At 38.0% G+C, this 22,720-nt stretch overlaps 1 protein-coding gene across 1 annotated transcript; it reads right to left on the bottom strand.

Moving 5' to 3' along the window:
- Window positions 1-163: 163 nt before the first annotated feature.
- On the bottom strand, window positions 164-8,331 carry LOC110793850 (squalene synthase 2). Its single transcript, XM_021998778.2, has 14 exons — window positions 7,783-8,331; window positions 6,348-6,390; window positions 5,180-5,269; window positions 4,715-4,790; window positions 3,645-3,714; window positions 3,059-3,202; window positions 2,859-2,963; window positions 2,321-2,467; window positions 1,650-1,725; window positions 1,144-1,232; window positions 963-1,054; window positions 835-880; window positions 670-747; window positions 164-548 (listed from the first exon to the last, which is right to left on the bottom strand). Exons 1-14 carry the CDS (start codon window positions 7,975-7,977, stop codon window positions 531-533), a joined length of 1,269 nt encoding a protein of 422 aa, XP_021854470.1. The 5' UTR covers window positions 7,978-8,331; the 3' UTR covers window positions 164-530.
- Between the last annotated feature and the right edge of the window lie 14,389 nt (window positions 8,332-22,720).

Genomic DNA, 22,720 nt, shown 5'->3' with positions numbered 1-22,720 from the left:
AGTTTAGTTTAGTACTTCCTCCGATTTTTAAAAAGAAAAATGTACTCTGTATAACTTATGTGAAAAAACATGTTCAGATCAATTCTATAACTATTTAAGGAAAATTATAGGACGGGATCAAGTAATACTACCACCACAACCGATGAGGCAGTTACAGCCATCCTCCAAACAAAGTGTTTCTTAACAATCGAATTAGATTCAAATCAAATACAGACTAGATAAAATAAAATTCGATAAGTACCCAGTTACAACTTCTAATACTTGGTATAACACAAGTACACAACACAACAATAAACTTCAGTTTCAAATTTCAATGAATCTGCAAGCCTTCACTTTGTGTTGGTCCTGAAACCTAAACAATAAATTGAATGATATTTTTATTTTAAAATTAATAAGAAGCCAGATCAAGTGTATTACACTACATTCATGATTCATCTCTCCACTGGAGTAGTGCATATGGAGTATATTACAAAATGCTTCATCAAACAAGCCACGACCTCACACTTGGAGAAAGTAAAGGTCTCCTCATATCACAAGAACGCCATTACCTGCAAAACCCCCAAATCCACAAATGTAAACAAAAAAAAAAAACAAATTAATGTTGGTACATACGTAGCTCTAGTGCAGCAAATGACATGATCCAAATCAGGTTGCGCTCTACATACATACCGCTGATAAATAATTATTCTGTCGGTTTGCAGATAGACGAGCAAACATGACCGCCAATACAATGAAGAACACCACCATCTGCTTACAAGATTACTCACTTACAGTTAGTATCATACAACCACCACAACCCATAGCCGTCAAGGATTTTTTTTAAGGAATTCTCACCATGATTGGAGTGTATGCTGACTTGTTCTTCACAACGTGCAATTTCCTAAGGAGAAATGTATATGGAAACTTATCATTCGGAAAAAGTTAAATCGGTTTAATTTGTATGTGCAGGAATTCGTGATTACCTTTTGTTCAGAGTTCCAGAGTCCATGCAGATTTTCTGGATTGCTTCAATCCTACTCAGTGTTTTTGTTGCATTTGGATCCCTCTTGTCAACCTACCCAAGTGGATTTGCATAAAGATTTTCCAATATACAAAAATAAAAACAAGTCGCCTTCTTCCATTCTATGGGATGGGACCATTTACCTTCGGTTTCATCATACAGGCGAAATCATAGAAAGCACCATAAACATCAGGCATTGTGTTCGTCTGATCAATAACTATAGCAGTGAGACCTAATTTGCACAAATATAAACAAAATTATGACAAGCCTTGGAAGAGTTAACAATAAACCAAGTGTTTGGTAAGTATCCAGCAGATGCAAAACATACATGTTATGTTATAGGGGGAACATCAAAATCAAATGATTCAGGTTAATCCCGGATTAACATGTGTCAACCCCGCCATTTTTGGAAACAATGCTTAAAGACTCAAGACAATGCTGCCAAAAAGTCTAGTCATCCCAAACAGGCAATGCAGTTCAAAATAGAGTCCAGATAGATGCATCTTTGCTTCATGATACGGAAAATTTCCAAACTATGCCATCGTACAAAAGATGATAGCAGCATAAGGCAAGCAAGCAAGCCCATACGAAACATCGCAAACTACTAGCAAATATATGTAAAAAGGAACCAACAGCAGATGTAATTTACCGCGTCTCATTTTCACCACACCTCTGAACACTTGAAGATTGTTGTAGCATATAGCTAAAGTTCCAATGGACATGATCTAAAACATGCACAGAAGGAAAACATGAGATTACAACGCCAAAGTAATAATATAAAATATGCCTTGACTGAGCCATATCAACCTAGACAGAAACAGGCATCAACACCATTAAGTGCTCAGAATAAAGGGATATGCTTTTTCGGATAATTGTTGACATCAGCATAATTTCTTCATTTAAGATAAAGAAAATGCCCTCTTCAAACACAATTGCAGAAAGAGTTTATTTTACAATTATCAGCGACAGAAAAACAGAGCAGCACACACTCTTGGACAGCATGGCTTAACAGTTCCGTCTCAAGATCACCTTGCAGTCAGACTCATACCATATCACTTCATCTCAAGTTAAGATGAATAAGGCACAACAGAAATCAGGAAGAAAGGGTGGGGGACCTTTTGTGTACTCTGATTGTATCTGCTATTGTTTTAGACCTTTGGCTTGCCTCGAAACAGTTGTTCTTGGTTCAGCCAGTGTAATTCACACATAGTTGTACATTTATAGCCCTAGCTATTCATTATTAGGGTGCAACAATTGATAGTAAGGGTAGTTTAAGGAATAAGGGAGGATATAAGAATGCTGATTCAGAAGATCTCATACTTGTGGAATAGCACAAAATCGGAATATAGCAGGATCCCGCAAATCAGACATGTACTTTAGGCAATCTTCTACATGAAATAATGCATTTGTCACCATATCATTTAAACATTGAACTGCCTTCTCTGAGTTCTCCTCATATTTCAAGTCCTGCATGACAATTTCAGAGCAAGTTAGGTGAAAGTGTACACTTGTTCACGAGAAGGATGAAAACTGTACATAAAGTTAACTGCATATACATTATATCTCAACATAATATGCATAATTTCTGACAACAGATACATCAATTTCAAGGTGCTTGATTTTTGAACTGCAGGTACATTTTTTCTCAGGGTGACTTGTTGACTTTTACATGGTATTAAACTTTTTAAGTCAACCAGTCAAATCATATGTACTTGCAGTTCAGAAAGTATACACCCGCGTTAACGATGTATATTAGCTCAAAAACTATTCACCTGCATAATGGATGGCCTGCTCACCCTTCTTTTTCGAAGGATAAGAGCAAAATGTTATCAGTTGAAATCTAAAAGAAGTGACTAACCTCGAGTTTGTTGACATATTTACTCCAAATCTCCCGCGGCCAAAACATGCGACATTTGGGAATCTCATTTATATCTTCAAGATAATCACGAATAATGTTGGTTTTCTGCACAATAGACAGTATAGTATGTAACATCCTATAAGTATAATATCACAGAGAACATAAGGTTGCAATACCAGGTACCAAGAAAAAGGGTATACCTGAAGAAATAAACCCATTGAATTGGAAAGATCATCTGAAGCTAGATCCTCCAAACCAGTGTTGTGGAAAAGCTTTGACAACCCTAAACCAACAAGTCCGGCAACATAGTGGCAATATTCATCATAGTCACCAATGGTTTCTACCTGTTAAATAAAGAAAATTATATAAAGTAGGTATACACAGGATCTGGAAGACCAATACTTAACTAAGTTAAATCCCCGTATTGTAAAGTCAATTGCTAAATAACATAAATTTATGGCAATGGTTGCCCTGAGGCAACCAAAAAATAAAAATTTGAAGCCCCTGATCTATATCATCTACAAGGCCAAAATGTAGTTCTAGAATTGCCAACTCCCAGGGTTTTAGAAATACGGCGAAGGTATATGAAAGGCAGACAGATATATCAGAGAAAACAAGTACATAATTGCAAAAATGTTCCCTCTGAATATAAAATGTCATATGTTTCTGGTGTTAGGGGGTAGGGAGGGGGAGGGGGAGGGGGGGGGGGGGGGGGGTGAAGCAGGCAAATTGATAATAGAAGCATTTTTTTGTATACATAGGCTTCTGTAATGCATTTGCACCAACCTCATTGCAGATAAATTTTGCCATCCCTGCGCCCATCCTTCTGGTGATTTCCTCAATTGCCACCTGGTAACTGCAGATGTCACAGGTAAATTTCACACATCATGCCATGGAGAGTAGATAAACTTGTAAAATCAGAAGCATGTGAATAATTCCGAACAAGGAAACATATCCTAGGACTTTAACTTAAGAATGACCACAAACAAGAAATGCTTCACTTCTGATGTTCTATATGTTTGTGAGTTTGCCTTTACATTTCTTCCAAAAGGAATTCATATATCAAGAGGCAACAACATTAATATACATGCTGAATTTTCACGTTTCCATGCGCATATCACATGATATGCCTTATCTTATCTGCTTTAGTCTCTTGCAATATCATGAGAACTGAGAAGTACATGCGTATATTTTTACCCAGAAAAATGGTAAGATGTTTTGGAGATATTGCTATGTTCATCCTGAAACATTAGAACTAAGCAAGTACTTAAGAAGATTATCAAGACTGATAAAAAAAAATACAATAAAAAAACCCATATATGCAGCAAGGAATAAAATAACAGACTTGAATGCTTACTTTCACACCATATAATCAGCAACTAGTGAACAATCAGATACGGAATATTACAATGGCATAACATGATCTGTTCATTGATTATTCGTTATGGCTTGAATTATTAGAAGTGTAAAATTTTTGAGGACTATGTATTTGCAGCAAGAAATAGTGGGGAAATAGCAATCAAGAAACCAATAACAAATCTCTTGTAGATTAAAGTGCCAGTAAATTCTGCTCAAACGTGTCGATAGCTGATAGCAGAACATCAAACATTTAGTTATCACTGCAACATCGGTCACTTCTTTGCATATCAAGGACATGACCAAGTTTGAATTTGTAAACCATGGATATATTTAAGTAATCAGCCAATTGATGTATAGATGCTAGCCTGCTAGGCCGCCCTAGAGGAAAAGCACTAGCAAACAAAGCAAGCACTTTTATATGCCTTCACATTATCAACTATCACAAGTAAAATGCTAATCTTGAAAGGCAACAAAGATTCAAGAGATAAGAATCCCACCCTCTATCAAGCTCCAGAAAGGCAGTTGAGACATGGTGAAACTCATCCATCAGGACTTTGTAGTGCTTTGTACCACCTATTGCAGAAAACGGAAAATCAAAGTGGCAGATGTTACTTTAAATATAAAGATCTAGGAAAAAAAACACAAAAGAAACAGATACCTTCTACGAAAGAAAATCAACAAATGGGATAATGACATTGCGTAGCTAAAATAAAGAGTCAGCGATACTAATTTCCTGACTCAAACCAGAGGGCAGACCTGATATGCCTCTTTTAGTAACTAGATGAGATCACATCATTCATAACTATAACAATAGTAATGACAACAAAAATAATAACAGAAGAGGAAAAAAATTAACGTTGAACAAACAATATTAAAAAATATAGCTCAACAGCTTGGTCATTCATGTATAACAAGAGCATTTGGACAGCAGAAGAGGATCTGTGAAAAACTTGGTTACTCACAAGCAAAATGCCAGTCACGATCATATATGTGCTTATGAAAATCTCTCAGGATAGGCAATTTGACATCTGTAGCAATGCTTGTATCATCCTCTGCACATCAGAGCCCAACCAAAAATCAATAAGAGATAAGATACTTGTAGTAATTTTACAAGCCAGCCTTCAGCATATAGGTTGGTCAACAGGAAACAATACAGGATAACAGGAAACAACACACATTTTCCCCATGGACTTGCACCTTCCTTCATTTTCACTCACAAGAAAGGAGTACAGTTGGTCCTAGGATGGGACGAAGAGTGTCAAGTACTGAAGTGTCACCCCATGTCCAAAAAATCAAACAAAACACAAGAGTAATACAAAAACCTAGAAGACAAAACACGTTCAAAGAGTAGAGATAAGATATGACATCTCATTAACCCTATGACATGCTTTATGCATACAACAACAACAACAACAACAACAACAAAGCCTTAGTCCCAAAATGATTTGGGGTCTGCTAACATGAATCGTCGTAGGAAATCGTCATTGTCACCAATCAAACCAGAAAGGAGCAGGAAATAAAAAGAAAAACGCAAGGAAGAGAAGGTGGAATTAATGAAAGTAAGATAAGAGCAAAATGTATATATATTATAGAAGAAATATTGTAAGAGATAATAAAAAATAAGTAAAGTTTAAAATAAATAAATAAGTAAAATAAGTACATTTCAAAATAGCATGTAAAAATTAAAAAAATTCAGACGAATTTTAAAAATAAAATAAAAATAAAAATAAGAATAAAAATCAATTTAAAATAGAAAGAAACATAAACCTAAAAGTTGTATAAGTCAAATGAAGTCATCAATTTATATTCTCTCCCTCCAATCTGTCATATGGCGTTGGATAGGACAGATGCATATGACATGCTTTATGCATCTCTAGAGATATTCTTCTTTCATCTTCGCATATACCAGTCAACATGTACTGGATTTATAAGTAGTACTTCGCGTATAACCAATCACTTGGAGTTTAAACTAAGAAAAAATCCCTAATTTCATCTCGTAGCAGGACATGTAATCGCAGCAACATACAGGAAGGCAGGAAGCCATTAAAATTACATGATACGAAATTAATCACAGCAATACTCAACTAAAATGGTACACAGGATAAAATTGTAGAGCTTGAAGAGACAAACCTACAGTGTCGAGGGCTCGAAGGACCAAGTAAAACACACATACCTGTAATAAAAGAAAGTAGAATCGATAATCAAAGACAGGTACCCGCATTAGGAAAAAGAAAAGCTTGAAACATCCTTGTTTAAAAAGTTTAAACTAAGATTCAAGTACAAGTAGAGGAACCTTCAGTTAATAGCTTTTACTTCATTAATCCAGATTAATTTTCCTATGTCCGATGAGGTACAAGAACTCAGTGCAGCTCTCATGTATCTTATTAAGGTACTTATAAGTTATAACCCTCCCCCGACCCAGAGAGTCCAAGCCAACCACATCGGTTGGCCGTAACCTACAATAATTCAGTGCACTTCTCATGTGATTGCTAAGTGTTCCTTTCAGCAACATCCTTGGTGCAACATGTATTGAGACTTCCCACTGTCAACAAAAAGTTCAATAAAATCCCTTGCATGCTTTAAACAAGATTCAATTACACAAAGATCCAGCAATTAGACCATAGTTCTCCTTTTTCAGTATTAGTCATTCTTGCCAAGATAATATTATTTGATCATCCAGCACATCATGCAACATTTTCACAAACTCAATTGGAGTAGAAAGTAGGCTTGCATCAAGATAGTAAGGCATTGCCAGTTGCGTTGGGCGACCGGGCCAGGTGTCGTTGATAAATTTTAACATGTAATTCAAGAGAAACCATCAAAACCAACTTATTGAAAACAGGAAAGTTTAATCCAAAACTAATGTTATTCTGCTATTTTAGCATCCAGTATAATTTATGCATCTGTGTTTTTAGCATGTTAGCCAAACTGATGACTTCAGGAAGGGTTCAAAAATGTCCACACACACTTAAAAAGTAAGCCACTAAAGAGAGGCAATACTTTATAGGATAAAATGTTTTTTTATGCAGCCTTCCACTCAAAAGTCAATATAGACACAAGTCACACACCATCAATAAAAACAGTTTTCACAGTTCACCTTCTGAACAGACATACTAGGTGCAGTGTAAATAAAACATGGATACCAACTAGCTTAGTAGATTATTAAGTCTGGAGGCAATACCCAAGACTTGAAATCAAATCTAGTACTGTCCTCGTATTATTATTCTTCAGAATCTTACTACTCCGCACCTTTTATTGCACGGGCAACATCATTTTAAACACATTGTCAACCTCAAAAACATCAACACATAAATCACCCTCATTAATCCACCCAACAACAAATCAATAAGTCAAAATGAATCACAAATTTGACAAATACAAGGACAATGATAGAGTGATTTGATAACCCTTTCCCAAATACAAGGGGGTAAAAATAGATTTACTTATCATGGGATCATCAAAATTACCATTAATATTTCCTTGAATTCAACGCCCATCCCACAAAAACCCAGAAAAATCAAACAATAAATAGGAGGAGAAATTAAAGTTGGAAAAGAAAACTAACAGCATTGCGAAGCTCAGTGCCAAGCTGTTGAATAACAAGAGCGAAACTTCTGGAAACTTTGTGAAGCATAGAATAACAGAAACCCCAATGAAGTTCAGGTGGGATCTGCTTTTCCGCCTCTTTAACGGCCATCTTCAACTTCAAAAGTGGGTAAAATTCATCTGGGTGTTTCAATATCGCACCTAAACTCCCCATATTTTTTTTTCTTTTGATCAATTTGAACAATGGGTAATGCTCAAAATCTGGACTTTCGATGTAAATTATACAATTATCAACTCTGATTTTGATTTTGGGAGATTTGAGAATATAATTTTGTGGCGTAAGGAGAATCTTACAATTGTTGATTGTGATTTTGTAAAATGATTTGTAATGGATGCGAATTTTAATTTATCTATTTATGAGTGGAGATGTTAAAAAATTGAGAATTTGAAGAAGACAGGGGGGTCTGTGGGACCTTTTATACGAGTAATTTTGGTATGAGTTATGTGTGTTGAACACTTTGTCACTTTGAGGGAGAACGTGGAGCGCGAGTTCAATGGCAGATCTGGGAATATGCCATATGATACGACTATTTGTTTATTTAAACCTTTTCCACCTCCCAACTAACTCGTGTTGTGAAATTTAACTAACACTTGATTACTTGAGTTCATAAAATAAATAAGGTATAATCGGGTGTCCCTATACTTGAGTAATTCAGTTTAACAAATAAGGTATAGGGTGCACCTGTATCTAGTTTTAGGTGTACCGTCTCATATTTCTCTCTCGCATGTAACAAGAAAATGAGACAAGTAGGGTTTCCCACAAGGTAAGTTGCGTCGAATTCTAACATAGCTCGATTTGTATATATGATTCATTTTAAGAAATTTATTTTGAATAACTAGATGGTTAGGCGCCTAGAAATTTATTAAAATAAAACCTTAGCTTCTAGATACCACTTTGTAACACCCCGACAATTCTCTCTTTTCTAAAACAACATTTTAATATAAAACGTAGAGAATTATCAAGGCATTATCGCCCGTGTGAAAACGTAACGGCTTATTCAGAATTTTGCAGCGGAAAACATAAAACTAACTTTAGGTTTATAAATAATCGATTACAGGTTTAGTCCCAAAAAATCATCCAACGAAAATAAGGAAATATAAATAGTACGACAAGTTTAAAGTCCCAATTAACAAACCCAAGTCAACTTAGCAAATCAAAACTAAATACAAGCTCTCTATTCCCGATCCCAATGATGCAACATCTTCAAACCTGCAGATGGACAATGCTTATTGATCCTTAGAGACTGCTCACCAAAGATTGGGTCATCACAGGATCAATAAGGCATAGCCATGATCAACATGCACAAGCAAAAGCACGTAATCAGCAAAGCTGAGTACTACATACTAAAACAATAATAATCCTAACATAATTCTATTAAACGAACAATCCTAACATGATGCTAATGAAACATAAGTAAGGGCAAACGACACATATTAATTTGAATACCACACTTGACTAGACTAAGCTAGACTGGACTAGACTTTTATAACAAGAGTATTATTTTAATTGAAATAGGCAATGGACTGAGCTGTCTACTAGAAACTTCTTCTTCTTCACTAAGGAAGACGAGGTACGGGCGCGACTCCGTAAACCCCAATGACCTGCGATATCGAGGGACTTTTAAATAAAATAGAACCGGTGATCAATCCGGCCCCAGAAAAAGCCATAGGCGACCCATGACCCCAACTCCTGATTGTCCGTCACTTTAGACGTGCACAGTCTAAAGCTATTGCTACTCAGTTTCACTTTACATGACTTAACTTTTAATACTTGGTCATGACTCATCAAACATAAATATTATATTCAACAAGTAAACACAACTTCTTTTATCTTTGAATTAGACAAGTGATCACAACGTTCAACCAAGAGCCAATTCCAACTATTTTAATCCTTCCTTTATCCATATTTAAAAACCTTTATTAGGTATAAGGTTCAACTACCAAACAAGGTCCTCGGCCCTTATAAAGTAGTGAAAATCTAAAGAGGAACAACGATCAACAAAGATCTAAACCAATATTAAATAATATAAAGTTCCCCAAAACCAACATGCTTGCATCAATATTCCATGCTAACATGATTCAATTCTTATAAATAAAGTTCTATGCTCAACGCATTAATTCAACGACATTGAACATGAAATTCCAACATAAGCAAGTTCATAAATATCTTCATCATATTCTCAATACAACACACATCCAAGCACACAGGTATGTACGTACCTGGTGTAAACAAACTGATAGGCCACTTTAACGAATTCAAAAGTCACCCACAAAGAATTCTCCGCCTAAAATAATCAAGAAACGTACCCAAATCAATTCCTGATAATTTACAGCAACATTAACGTACTCTAAACACATCCTAAACATATTTAGAACATTCCCCAATATCGAAACTTAATTAATTAACTTCCTAGAATAGTGATTACTACACTAATGATCACCAATTATCATAAACTCCAATAAAGCATCCCTTTTCAAAATTCCAGCAATATAAAATAGTTTAAAACTTTGCCAAACCATAATTAATATGCTTAAAATCATAAAAATAATAACCTTAATAACTCATAAACATCATACCATGATTTTAAAACTATTAAAACCTTAAAAATTCATGCTTTAATAATTAAAAATCATTATTTCAATGTAATCGCATAATCTGAAAATTGAATTTATTATTTAAACATAATATATAATCTGAAAATATAATTTAATCATAATAACTTATAATTTAAATTCAATAAACATGAATTAAATCACTAAACTAATTTAAAACCCTAACTCACATATTAATCAACCAAAACTGAAATTAATTAATTTACAATATCAATATCAAATCTGAAAATTATAATTTAACTATAAAGATTAATAATTTAATTCAAGAAACATAAATTAAAATCAATAAACTTAAATCAAAATATTTAAATAACTTAGGGTTTAAGAAATAACCAAAAAGGAGAGAAAGGAGAGTGCTGGCCGGCGGTGGTGCAGGCACGGCAGCGAGCACGGAGGTTGCAGAGTGGTGGCGCGGTGGCTGGGCGGTGAAATCGCGGCGGTTGTGCGGTGGCTGTTGTGCGACAATCAAAGCAAGAGAATGAGGAGAAGGGGATCGAAACTGAACAGAAAAAGGACGAAAAGAAGAGGAAGGAGGAGAGGAGGACTACCGTGCGGTGGCCGGTGGTCAGGGCTGCGCTGGCGGCTGTTCTTGCGGTGAGGGAACTCGCGGCGGTTGTTGCGGTGGTTGCTGCAATTCAATAGCAGGAAAGAATGAAGCAAAGGGAGAGAAGAGAAAGGAGAACGAAAGGGAAGAGGAGGGGGAGAGAGTTACCGGCGGCGACGGAGAGGGAAAACGCCGGCGGTGGAGGCGGCGTGGACAGCTGCAGCAACGTGAAGCAGGGGTGGGTTCACGTGGTTGCTGAATGAGAGAATGAGGGTTTTTTGAGGTTTCTTGTTTTTTTCTTTTTCACGTGAAGGAGAGGAGAGGATTGAGAGTTTTACATGAATTTGGAATATGGGTAAGGGATGTGGGTTTAACTTATTTTGGGCTTTGCTAATTTGGGCTAGGATTAGAATTAAGTTTGGTATTTGAATTCAACACCGCTTAAGATTGTTTTCTAATTTCAATCGTGTTTTCGTAATTCAAATTCTTTTCAACATCAAATTCTAAAATTATTTTAATTTCATAAACCGTTGAAATATTTAAAAGTATAAAATAAATATTCGTTAATTACATATTTATTTCTAAAATTCGTAAATTATATTTAAATATAATTAACAATACGTTAAAATATATTAATAAAATGTATAAAATTATGGGGGATTACAGTAACGGTTAGCTGTCAAAAGTAGCGGGTAACTGATATGAGTGTTCGGTAAAACTAGCGGTTGATATTATAAAATAAAATAAAAGCTGAAATATTATTTAAAACTTTAACATAAATTTGTCAAACGATACTCGCTACCTTAAACGCTACTAATTTTAACGTTTGATAAAAGCTAATCAACCGCTACCTCTACCGCTAACCGCTACCTCGCCAAACACTTACAAATTTTACAAGTAGCGTCTTGACTCGGTCAAAACGCTACCCGCTACCTCAAATGCTACCGCCGAACACGCCCTTAATATCTCGAATTATGTATAAGTAAAAAATATAAAAAAATTATATTTAGAAAATATATATCGATACGAATCTAACAAAATCTCACATTACTACAATTTTTCTTAGGTATAAATCACAAGAAATGAACAAAAATCTAATATGAATAGTGTAAAAAACAAGATGATACGATGTTTATGAAACGGAGGAATTATAATAATTTAATGTTGTTGTTAATGTACTTTATAGTAGTATTAGTTATGTTGAAAATCTCCTTATCTTGTCATTTAATTGCTCATTTAGGCCTTGGTGTACCAATTATATAACAATCTCTTAATAATGTATTTTATTTCTTAAATTAATGAGCTCATGAGGTTTTTGAGCCGAAATGATTTAAGCATGGTGATATTCAATCCAAGGATCGTTTTCGTGTAGAAAATCCTAACATGATACTACTTTGGCGGGTCTGCATGCATTTTAGAACATCGAATTTGCTAAGTTTGGTGTTCGCTTCGCTTTAATCAAATTAATGGGAACCTAGGACGATTTGTTCACAAATTATCTTGTTTAGCGTGATCTACTTTTTTAGGTTTTTGTATTTTTGTACGTAGGTGATGAAACAGATAAACAAGTAAGTCAAATCATCACATAATAATGGCGCATAAAGAAAAATATGCACCACCTAGAACTTTAGAAGGACTAGGTGTAATGAAAATGAATGAATTATAAGGTGCAAAATGCGATTAAAAAAGCAAGTTAAAAGATAAATAGAAATTGCATGAATAATTGAAAGGTGCTAATTTGGAGACTTGAAATTCAAAGGGGAAAAGAATGTTAATTTAAGTGTGACATCTATTCCCTTGAATACTACCAAAATTGTATGAATCTAACTTTAAAGTGAGGTTGATCACTAAAAAAGTATCATCGATTTTGAACTTGAAATTGGAATCGAAGTTGGAAATTGAACTTGTATATAGAACTTGAATTTAGGATGATTAATTATCAAAATAAAGGATGATTCAAGCATGAAAAAACCTAACTTTGGTGTGCTCCAAATGTTTGAAAAGTTATAGTTTAAAGAGAGGTTGCTCTCATTTAAACATCCTAGAGCATTGAATCTGAAAGTTGAACATGAAACTTGAATTTCATGAGTTCTAGTTTGAAGATGGGTTTGCACATCTTCAAACATCCTTGAACTTTTGGAAAATTGTATTTTGGAATTGAAATTGTACGATAATTGTTGTAAAAGAGAGTTTTCAAGAGTGAAATCTCTTTTACCAATCATGTTTTGAAAAGGGTTTATGTAAAATTGTTACTTGAAATTGAAGGAAGAGTATGGAAGATCATTTGAAGGGAATTTGAATAGTGAAATCCCTCCAAAGATTACTCTTAATATTGCATATTTTCCTAGTTCATGTGAGTTATGAACTCATCATGAACATTCTTGGAATTGAACAAAGTAAGTAAACAATTGAAATGCAAAGAAAGGTGTAAGTGTAGATTTGGAAGAGTCCTCATAAATTTACATGGAAATAGGTGTTGATTAATCTCCAACCTTGGACTCCCTGCTTAGGACACTAAAACATTGTACTTGAATCTTGTAGGGTTTGTATGATTGAATTTGAAGTGTTTTTGAAGATTGAATTAGACATTGAATTGATTTGTTAATTTTGCTTAAAATTTGGCTAGAAAATGGAAGACCTTCATTGATGTGTTTTTATCCATTTCTTGCTCCCTTTCTTCTGAAAATCTGGGATATTTATAGAGTTTCAAAGGCGGTTACCAAGAGGTGCGCCAGGTGCACCCCCTTGTGCCAGGCACATATGCTGCATGCTTCCAGACTCAAAATCAGCCGGTTAAGATTGGTCGTTAAGCATGCTTTTGATTGGTTGTTTGATACTTTGTGTCTTTTCTTGGTTGAAAAGACAAGAGACAATATATGCGTCTTAAAAGTGACATTTTTAGGCAAGTGTGTCAAGGGTTTGAAAAAGGTGCTCGGATTTCTTTTAGCTGGGGTTTCGAAACCGGGGCTCGGGTTTGCTCAGTTTTGGGGCTGACTCCCATTTTTGCAAGCCTTTTAATTATTTTAAGTGGAAACGTGTCTCAGAGCTCGACTATGGCATCGGATTTTTCTCATGAAGCTTGGAAATGTGTTTGAACTTGAATTGGGATCCGAGATTAGGATTTGAACACAAGGATTGTGTCTTTGAATTGGAAGTTCGGATTGGATATCAAACTTGGGGATTGAATTTGAAGAGCTTTGAATTAGGACTCGGTATTGGAATTTTGGAGTTAGAATGTGTTTGAATTGGAATTGTGTGTCATTTGGAATTTGTACTTGAGTTTTGAACGAAAGTTTGGAATTGAATGAATTCTGTCCTTTGCAACTGGTCGTTTACGCTTAGAGATCAATCACCCAAATCTATTGGCGGTATCGTCATAGGAATCTCTGGGAGACACAAATTTGGTGTCTACCGTTATCTTTAAAACTCAATTATTGTTCAAAACTCAAGTACACACACATATGCAATTTCTATTTATGTTTTAACTTGCTTTTTTAATCGCATTTTGCACCTTACAATTCATTCATTTTTATTACACCTAGTCATTCTAGAGTTCTAGGTGGTGCATATTTTTCTGTATGCACCATTATTATGTGATGATTTGCCTTACTTGTTTATCCTATGTACAAAATACAAAAACCTACAAAAATAGATCATGCTAAACAAGATAATTTGTGGACAAATCGGCCTAGATTCCCATTAATTTGATTAAAGCAAAGAGATCACCAAACTTAGCAAATTCGATGTTCTAAAATGCATTCAAACCCGCCAAAGTAGTATCATGTTAGGATTTTCTACACGAAAACGATCCTTGAATTGAATATTGCCATTCTTAAATCATTTCTAAATAAATGTCTAGTTCCCGAATCCGAATCTCTATTCAGTTTTTGTTCCTTGCCTTATCCGAAAGTCATGGTCTTTCCAAACCGACCCTTTGTAGACACCTACTTTTGTCCCCATTCCCGAAAGGGAAGGTTCGATGATGAGAACATAAATCTCCACTTGGCAACACATCTCCTATAAAATAACGAATCTCAATCACCCTTTCATTTCAGCCAAAGCTACTATTTATAGAAACCTGCTAAGAATAGTAACTGTCGTAAAAGGTAGTTGTTAAAAGTGGCAAAGTCATAAAAGATAGAAACCTGTCAGAAATAGGTGTTGCACTCCAACATAAATCGTAAAAGAGATAGAATTTGCATTCCTGGTATAACTCGAAAATAAGAGTTACGTATTAATTAAATTCCTGACGAACCTAGAGTTCGTAACGGGCCCAGACGCATTCCGTCATAAGTTAATACGCACTAAAAGACTCGGATAAATCTCAAAAGCTCTGTATTCTAAGAGTCCAAATCAGACAAAGAACTCGGCCCAGATCCCATTTTCAACGCCTGGATCTGGGCGCCGAACGCTGAAAATGCCTGGGGCCGTTTTATCTCCGGATTCTTTTTGGATCCGTATCTTAAAATCTATCTTTCCACACACTCTTTTCCTATAAATACATCCTAAAACCGACGTGAAAAGAAAACACAATTCCATAACCTGAGTATTGACTCTAGCCTTAAGCCTAAGCCTCACGCTGCGAAATTGATCCGGCGTTCTGTCGCAATCGACCCAAAAGTCGAACAGAACGCGTCCTGCCCCTTGTAGCTTGATGAATTAAGCCTAAATACTGGAACATTGCTTAGAAACCCGAGATTCGTTAAATAAAAGGAGAAATAGCAAAGCCAAGTGGTTAGTTTTCTGAGAACCACAACACACCTCTCAAGGGTGGGTTGTAATGTGTCCCTCATATGATTTAATCGCTTTCATCACCCTTTTATAAAATTGTCAAACTATTAATTTGATTGATCTATCACGCCTAATAAGATAATACCTTGGACAATTGAATTATCATGCTAGGTACCTTAAATCAATCTAAATAAGATAATCACGATCGATTTATGGCATGTGTTGCATATTGCTAAAATCAATTCAGAATAGTTTAATAGTTTAACGCATGTCCCTTCAATTATTTATGCTGAGCTAGTAAGGATAACCTGCCTCTGGAGTATTATCGATGAGCACTCCTCTCGGTAGTTACAGTCCCCCGAACTCTCAATCTCTGCCCTGCGGGTATACGTTGAGCGATCCCCACACCAGGGATCACAAGGGAACCTATGGCCGTCGTGGTCGAACATAATTGCACTCCCTTTATGTCACGATAACCGGGTTTTGTCAGTTTTTCTCATTGTCGTTAAAAACTGAATGGCGACTCCTATATTACTAGTCGATTGGGTGTAAACTCACAGGAAATCCAATTACACTTGATCTGACAACGTCACGCCCACGAGGGACGAGGTCACGCATTAGCCTCGTGCTTTTTCGACCCCCTCACAGTGGCGACTCCGCTGGGGATGTTAATGAAATACTCGTGCTCGTAGGTAATCAAAATAGCCGAAGGGTGAAACGATCCTACCCCGCGTTTATTTCCCTATCAAGTTGGGACGACCTGAAAATCAACATATTAATGTGAACGGACAGAACCACATAACGAATCTTGGCTCCCTTGGCATGTTTCATCTCGAGAGTTGGGAATAAGGATACCCATCGCCACCCGGGGGGTGCATACGCTTCGAATGTTGTCCAGTCGGCACTTTCGCTAGTAGTACACCTATCCCAAACCCAATCGCTCGCCCACTAGGTCCCTCTCATTGGTGCATGCCCCCTTGGCTTACATCGTGATTGGCCTCTTGGGACGAAATTCGCTTGTGAATGCACTTCCCCGACAGGGGCATGTGTTGGATCGATGATAGAAGAGGTACCAAGCCGGCGCAAATATTACCCATAGAAGCCTATCATAAACTACGTGGCATATTATTTTGCTTCATGTTGTAATGTTAGTTGTGTGTAGCGAATTATGTGATTGTGTGTGACAAATAATACTAGAAAACCAACAACCCTAAAAATTGCCCAAACATTCATAAACACCAATTGGCCAAAGAGTTATACCAAAATACGTGTTCCGCAGCCCCGGGCGATCGCCACAAAAATAAGCGACGCCCAGGACAGCCCGTAACGGATCCCACAACGCTGCGCAACGCGTAAAGGACGTTATTAGGCAATCACACAAAATTAAGTCGTATGTACGAAAAAAAGGATAGACGAACAGAATACGAGTACCAGTCAGGGACGCATTTTCAGAGCCCCTGGCTGGGCGCCAATCATTTTCAACGCCCCTGCTGGGCGCTGAAGTTGCTGCCTGGCCTTTTGGTCAGGCATAGCAGCCTCGGTACCCGCGCATAAAGTATACGTAGCAATAAAAAATTCGTAACAAATTCGCTACGAGGACGTATGAAAAAAGGCACTCGATTCTAAGAACGACTTATAAAATAAATAACTCCTTGTGTCGTCATTAGGCCTCCTATGACGACAATGTTCGGCACCAAAACCGAGCATGCTAATTAAAATAACTTTGAATGTCACACGGGCAAATGTTTCGAAAATCCAAAGAATGACCATAAGAAGAGCCAAAAGTGTACCAATAAAAAGTGAGAATAGAAAACCAATAGAAAGAGTCAGAAGTCTAGACTAAGTAATGCTTAACTTTGGGCCTAAACTTTAGCTTGTCTTATGCATAGGGCTGGTTCTGCCACTTGGTGTCGATCTGAAAATCAAAGGTTAGTGCGTCTCGAAGCTACATCACCAACACAAGGTTTAGTAACTCCAAGCTCCGTCCGTCATTCCCCCTTTCAAGGATCTCCGCTTCCCCAACCTCGATTCGCACCCTCAAACATGTCCATGGAAGAATTACGAGACCAAATGGTCCAAATGACCCAACTTATGAGTCAACTGAAAATGGAAAACGAATCCTTAGCGGCTGCGCAAGCCAAAAATGACCTCGATAACGAGAAGAAGATCGAAAAAATGGTTCTGCAGCAAACCATGGGGAGCAAGTATTTCTCCCTCGATCCTAAACCTTTTCCCGGCAAACTACCGGAAAAGTTCAGTTCATCTGACTAACCAAAGTTCAAAGCCACGGACAATCCCCGTGATCATCTCTTGAGCTTCGTGAATGCCATGAACTTGAAAGGTGTGGACAAGTCCATGTATTTTCCTGCCTTTCCTTTGTCCTTGGAACCTGTGCCACTTAAATGGTACTACCACCAGGACCCTAAGCTCTTCCCCACTTGGTAGGACTTTGTCAATGTCTTCATCAAGCAATACTCGTCAAACATGGATTTTCAATTCACCATGCGCGAGCTGGAAGTCCTCTTCCAAAAGAAAAATGAAGGTTTCACGACCTATTTTGCTAGATGGAGAGACCAAGCGGCCCAACTAATCAATAGGCCTCCTGAAACTGAATTGGTCCAAAAATTCATTGACAACCTAGACCCAGCTTATAAACAACACCTTAGGTACTTGGGCCTTGATACCTTCAAAAGGGTTTATGATGTAGGAATAAAGATCGAGGATGACCTCGCAAAAACACTACAAAGCAAGCCTGCATACAAAAGTAACACCTACAACAGGGGCCACACGCCTCAAGCCCAAGAGGTCCACGCTGTAGAAGAAACCCCAACCCGAAGGAGCCCTGGAAGGTGGACCCGAGATCGAAAGTTTGCCCCACTCGGGTCGACTCTGGTACAAGCCTTCCAAAGACTAACCAATCAAGGAAAGCTAAGGCCCATAGGCCCCACACCCGACCCTTCATTCAAAAATAAATATTGGGTCGAGGGCACCTATTGCAAATTCCATCAAGGAAATGGGCATGATACTGAAAACTGCTGGAATCTAAAAAACACGATCCAGGATATGATAGAGGATGAAGTAATACCTCTCCCTAACGTTGGCAAACCCAACAACAACAAGAGCCCACTCGGTTCTTGTCACATCTCTCTCGATCAACCAGAAAATAAGAACTTTGACCCTACGGTGCATATTACGCCTCAAGGTGCACCACTCACCATGGTCCCTATGGATCAAATCGAGAGAGAAGTGTGCGGTGTGTGGGATGATGATGCGGAAGATGTCTACCTGTCTCAAGTATCGGGCCAGGACCTCTTTACTGAAACTTGGCCCGGGCATGCTCCCATTGACACCACCCCTCAAGAGCCCGAAGTTGACAATCTCACTCGGTCCGGAAGGGTATACCAACAGGATATTCGCCCACCTCCCGGGGACGACATCCCAGTCAGACAGACTCCTGAAAACGTACGGCACACCACCATCGCAAAAGTCATCAAAAATCCTCTCTTGAAGCAACTAAAAAGAACTAAAGCCGAGATTACCATCTGGGATCTCATGTACACTTCAAAGGAACATCGTGAAAAACTTATTCGCTCACTTGACCTCATCTCAGTCCCTACGGACATCACACCTGACTCGTTGATAACCACGTCACAAGAGATGTTGAGGAAAAAGCAATAGTTTTTACTGACAAAGACTTACCTAAAGAAGGAGGCGCCCACAATAAGGCCCTCTATCTAGTGGTTGGATGCAAAGGACAAAACATCCCCCTAGCACTCGTAGATAACGGTTCAGCGATAAATGTTTGCCCATTGCAAACCGCCCATTGCTTGGGGCTAGGAAGCGATGACTTCCAAACCTCCGGGCAAGGGGTACGAGCTTATGATAACTCTCGAAGGCCTGTGTTGGGAAAAATCAACCTCACAATACAAACCGGGCCCGTGGCACGTACCACGGAGTTTCAAATAATCGACATCAAGCCCACTTTCAACCTCCTCTTAGGACGCCCTTGGCTCCATGACTTAGGAGGTGTGGCTTCTACCTTGCACCAAATGGTTAAACTTAACCATAACGGGGTAATTCTGGAAATACACGCCCCTCCTCTCGACGTCAGTTGTACTATGGTTGGAACGGCCGAAACTGCAGAAGACCTTTACGGTTTTCAAGTGGATGAATCCATCCAAGTCATTGAGGACTATAATTTAGCATTTCTAGATCCGCGTGCATCCCGGGTCATCCCTAAAATATTGCTAGCTCAAGGCTATTTCCCTGGAACTCCATTGGGCATAAGGAAGAAGAACTACATGTTCCATCCCCCACCTAACAAATCTACTCCCTTTGGCCTAGGCTATGAACCAACGGAGGAAGATATTGCTGACCACTTATCTAGGCTACGCCTTAAGCCAGCCAAGACAAAACAAGCCACCCTTCTTCCCCCATATCAAAGAACCCTTAACGGTATGTTTGTCCGGGAAGGAGAAGAACACCCATGCTGTGACTTCCCTGAATCCTTCGTTCGGGATGGCCTGCTAAAGCCTGGATTTGAAATTTTCTATGACTGTCATACTTTGGATGAGGCACCCCACCTCACCAAGACTGAAACAGCTGAAATATTGGACAACCAAGCTCTATGGACATTGTTTAACGAATCGAGGCCTATGGAGGACGAGACTGTGATGACTACCCTAGCTCTACAAGATGAAGGTTTCGATCCAACTCGGTTAATCGCTCCTACATCAACACTAGAAGAGGCCGAGAACGGATGGGTGAAGACATGTCAGTGGGTCAACGCAAAGGGAATAGAGTTCAAGATGAGTACAGGCGAAGGACCAAGGTTCTACAAGACTAAACCCAAGGCCTGAGCCGTAGAGAGCACTTTAGCAAAACGCCTAGTAGTTCTTTAGATAATAGAAAGAATAAAGCTCTAGATATGGTCCTAAGAACCCTTAAAATATTGATTAATTTATTTCAGTGTGTTTCCCTTACTTTCCAAATTAATAAAGGCGTAAAATTTCTCCTAAAATATTATTCTAACACTAAATAAGCACTAATCATACTTGCAAATATAAAAATCAAAAAATATAAGGAAGCGGCCCACTGTAGGCCCAATAGCGAGGCCCACTCGGTCTTGAATTGTGACATCAAAACCAATTCCCGAAAATCCACAAAATAAACCACACCATCCCTTTCATATTTCCAAGACATAAAGGTCAAACCCGTGTAACCCAAAGAAACAAAAAGAAATCAAATCCAAACAATGCAAATGTTGCTCAAAAAAAAAAAAAAAAACCATAACCCCATCATCCCCATCATTAACAACACGCACCTCAACCCACCCAAAAAGCCTAGGCAAAGATCTTCATATTTTCCGCACCCTAACTCCATTTTCAAAGCCGCTTCGAGTCACGAATAGAGAAAATTAATCCGGATGAAAATACGTCTAACGCTAACAGTCCAAAAAGCTTCCGAAATAGCGTCAAAATTGATCTATGACGAATAAAAAGTAAAATGAAACAAAGAAAAAGAAATAAATGCAAGAACATGTGAAGCAACGCGTCAAAAAATCTCCCCAGGAATCATTTTCAACGCCCAGAGCTGGGCGCTGAAATCTTTAACGCCCCAGCCTGGGCGCTGAATCTCTCTGCTTGCCAAATTTTGCCCATAAGTGCTCGTCATTTTTATCCGCACATATACGGAAAAATAACGAACACTTGGGGGGGTACAGCACGTATTCAGATATACGTACCACCAAAAAATACATGTACTTAAAAAAATAAAAAAAATAAATTTTGGCTTACGGCAAAGCAGCAGATTAAAATAATAATAAACTTCACTTATTCTACCGTTTCAAATAATATGTTTCCACCTCATAACGTATTATCGAATTCGGCATCCTAGAATTTATTCTAGCTAGAACTACGCGCGACCTGATTCTAAGTTAAAGTTATTTAACAAGGATACGTAGGCAATCCTATTTATGGATTCGGTCCAATCAAATGAAAATATAATTTGCATAAGTGTTGGAAATGAGCAAAAAAAAAAAAAGAGAAGCAAAACGAAAACAAGAAAAATAAAATTACGCCTTTATTAATATTTAAAAATAATAAGAAGGAAAACAAAAAGTGCTAAGGAATGAAAAACAAACACAACTGAAATAAATAAAGGGCACCTACACCCTAACAAGAACTACACTACTCGAGTTCTTCCGGATCATCAAATAAAGTTTTGTAGAGGGCAATGTTCGCAGGGTCCACCTCCACAGGCTTCTGCGCTGCCCCTATATCAATCTCTGGCCATAAGAACAGGCTCCTTGACACTAACTTCCAAGGATGCCAAGGCCTCAGAAACATTTTCAGTTTGAACAGGTATAGCCCGCTCAGCCTCAAGGGCACAAACAATAGTAGGGGAAGGATTATCAACATCAATTGGATTAGCCACTGGTTCTACTAGGGTCTGAGCTTTCCTAACCCATACATTATTCCGGCGACGATCTCCGCGAGAGCTTGCATTTCTTTTGTGAACGTCAGGCCCCTTCATGTTAGGCACCTTTTTAGGCCTAGAACTGGAACGGGGAGGAACTTCTTTTCGCTTTCGATCAGGACGAGCTTTTACAGTCTTAATACTATGGTCGCGAGGATTAGCGGGATCACGGCTCTCATACTTAGCCCTACCTCGAGGTATCAAAAGCTCAGCCGACTCTTCATTTCGAGCCTTAGTTCTCACGGCCTTATCATCGGAACTCATCCACAACTTGTAGTTTTCGGAAAGACCCACAAAGTCATCTCTAGCCACGGTCCAACGCGGGAGGCCACCATTATACTTAGCCCACGCTTGAACCCGTGCTTGTGAAAAGACCGCTACTTTAGGTGGTACCGTATCGGAAAACGGGATAGTCTTCCTTAAGCCGTATTGTCGCATGACTCGGTAAGGAAAGATATAAACGGGCCGAGATAACCCCAACAAAGAAACATAAACTAACACCTCGGAACCCCCCGTCATATTAGTCAAACCC

Source organism: Spinacia oleracea, chromosome 4, assembly GCF_020520425.1.
Source record: "Spinacia oleracea cultivar Varoflay chromosome 4, BTI_SOV_V1, whole genome shotgun sequence".
Lineage (NCBI taxonomy): Eukaryota > Viridiplantae > Streptophyta > Magnoliopsida > Caryophyllales > Amaranthaceae > Spinacia > Spinacia oleracea.
The sequence above is the reverse complement of the archived record's forward strand: the minus strand, read 5'-3'. Positions and strand labels throughout refer to the sequence as shown.